This window comes from Penaeus vannamei, chromosome 30 (assembly GCF_042767895.1).
Source record: "Penaeus vannamei isolate JL-2024 chromosome 30, ASM4276789v1, whole genome shotgun sequence".
NCBI classification, from domain to species: domain Eukaryota; kingdom Metazoa; phylum Arthropoda; class Malacostraca; order Decapoda; family Penaeidae; genus Penaeus; species Penaeus vannamei.
Genome location: NC_091578.1, coordinates 2344065 through 2346564, shown reverse-complemented (window position 1 = coordinate 2346564; position 2500 = coordinate 2344065). Strand labels below are relative to the sequence as shown.

Genomic DNA, 2500 nt, shown 5'->3' with positions numbered 1-2500 from the left:
GTGAGGGCGAGAGTGAGAGTGAGAGTGAGAGTGAGGGCGAGAGTAAGAGTGAGAGTGAGAGTGAGAGTGAGAGTGAGGGCGAGAGTGAGAGTGGGTTGGAGATAAGGGTGATGGGGTAGGTGGGAAGGTGGGTGGGTGAGAGTGAGTGAGTGAATTAGTGAGTAGGTAGGTGAGTCACTGAGAGAGAGAGAAAAAGAAATGAAAGAAAGAAACAAAGAAAGAAACAAAGAAAGAAAAAGAAAGAAAGGGGAAAAGGAAAGAAAGAAATAAAGAGAAAAAATTAAATAGATAGATAGATAAAGAAAGAAAGGGGAAAACTGAATGCCTGGAGGAGTGAGCGAAGCGGCGAAAAGTGTGAAGAGTGACTGTCATTCGTCACTCTGAAGACTTTGTTGGATTTATGTCAGTGAAGTATTGACGCTTTTCTCGATAGCGGCATCGTATCTTTCATTCTCTCTCGCTCTCTCTCTCTCTGTCTCTGTCTCTGTCTCTGTCTCTCTGTCTCTGTCTCTGTCTCTCTGTCTCTCTGTCTCTCTTTCTTTCTCTTTATCTCTCTCTCTCCAGCCGTCCCTCCCTCTCTCCCTCCACTTCCCCTCTCTCTCTCTCTCCCCCTTCTCTCTCTCATACCTCTGACTCTCTGCCCTCCCTCTCTTCCTCTCCTGCCCTCTCCCCTTCCCTCTCCTGCCCCCTCCCTCCTTCCCATTCCCCCATCCTCCTCCCTTTCCCACTCCTGCCACCCTCCCATTCCCTCTCCTGCCCCCTCCCTCCCTCCCATTCCCTCTCCTACCCCCTCCCCCTCACATTCCCTCTCCTGCCCCCTTCCATTCCCTCTCCATTCCCTCTCCTACCCCTCCCCCCTCCAATTCCCTCTCCTGCCCCCTCCCTCCCTCCCATTCCCTTCCCTTCCCTTCCCTCTCCTGCCACCCCTCCACTCCCTCCCCCCTCCTATTCCCTCTCCTGCCCCCTCCCTCCCTCCCTCCCTCTCCTGCCCCCTCCCATTCCCTCTCCTCCCTCCCTTCCGTCCCTTCCGTCCCTCCCTCCCCCCTCCTATTCCCTCCGCCCCTCCTCACTCTCTGATTCCTTTTGATTTCGCCCGTGAGGAAGGGCTCGGGTTTTTGGTCTGTGAGGAGGAGGTGCTTTATCATCCGTGAGCAATGACATTACGCGATTGTGAGTTGTGTTCCCTTCGGCGGGCGCAGGGGGGGGGGGGCTCTGTGCTGGGGAGGCCTCCGGTTGTTCAGGGGTCGTTTTGCTTTCTTTGTTTATTTTTGCTATTATTATTATTTGTTTTTGTTTTTATTGCGCTCTCGTTCTCTTTTCCGACAAGTGTCTTCGTTGTCCTTTTCGTTGTGGTTCTATTGTTTTGAGAGATTTTTTTTCCGACGAGTGGGGGCGGTAGTCAGGCGGACGAGATGCGCGGAGATACGGCCAGCACGACGGACGGATTTCCCTCTGGGTCCGTTCGCCACACCCGGACGCGCAGAAGAACGGCCGGAGAGTAACGTGGACGGACTAGCGAGGATTCGGACGAGCGGCGGCGGCGGCAGCGAACGAGGCAAGAACCAAAAGCGGACGAACGCGGAGGAGGAACGAGCGAAGCCGGGGCAAGTTCGAGCAAGATCAGGAGGACCCCCGACGGAGAGCAAGATCAAGACTCGGGACGAAGCAAGATGGGAGAACGGAGACCAAGACGAGCCCAGACCGCGACACCAAGACGGACGGACCCAGACCAGAATGGACGGACCCACACCAAGACGTACGGACCCACACCAAGACGGACGGACCCACACCAAGACGGACGGACCCACACCAAGACGGACGGACCCACACCAAGACGGACGGACCCACACCAAGACGGACGGACCCACATCAAGACGGACGGACCCACACCAAGACGGACGGACCCACACCAAGACGGACGGACCCACACCAAGACGGACGGACCCACACCAAGACGGACGGACCCAGGCCAAGACGGACGGACCCACACCAAGACGGACGGACCCACACCAAGACGGACGGACCCACACCAAGACGGACGGACCCACACCAAGACGGACGGACCCACACCAAGACGTACGGACCCACACCAAGACGGACGGACCCACACCAAGACCCAGGCCACGACGGACGGAGACCCGGGGCAGACCGCGAACCGAGGCGAGCCAAGGCGGCCAAAAGACAGCCGGGAGACGCACAGACGCGGCCGACGAGACACCGGGAGACGCACAGAGCGTGGAATAATCCTGCGCTTGATCCCTGGCGCTGTCGACTCGAAGCTCATTAGTCGTCGGATTAAGTGAAACTCGCGAAGAATTCCCGTCAGCCTTCGCAAATCTCGAGGGGAGACTTTTAATTGAATGTGTCACGGTAAGGTGGTGGGCGGTGGGCGGTGGGCGGTGGGCGATGGGCGTGGGCAGTGGGTGTGTGGGATGGTAGGGATGGAGAGGGGAAAAGGGAAGGTAGGAAAGGGAAGGGATGATGGGAAAGGGAGATGGGA

The 2500-nt window shown here is 57.3% G+C and overlaps 2 protein-coding genes across 2 annotated transcripts in view; both read left to right on the top strand.

The window, feature by feature from the left end:
* LOC113823244 (leucine-rich repeat neuronal protein 2) overlaps window positions 1–2500 on the top strand; it is a gene marked incomplete in the record, with an annotated part of 847117 nt that overhangs the window by 613279 nt on the left and 231338 nt on the right.
* LOC138867399 (uncharacterized) lies at window positions 1671–2303 on the top strand. Its single transcript, XM_070142783.1, has one exon. It carries the CDS (start codon window positions 1671–1673, stop codon window positions 2301–2303), a length of 633 nt encoding a protein of 210 aa, XP_069998884.1.

What these genes read in the sequence shown, in the direction of transcription:
- LOC138867399 (XM_070142783.1), top strand. Translation starts at nt 1,671, where the DNA reads ATGGGAGAACGGAGACCAAGACGAGCCCAGACCGCGACACCAAGACGG.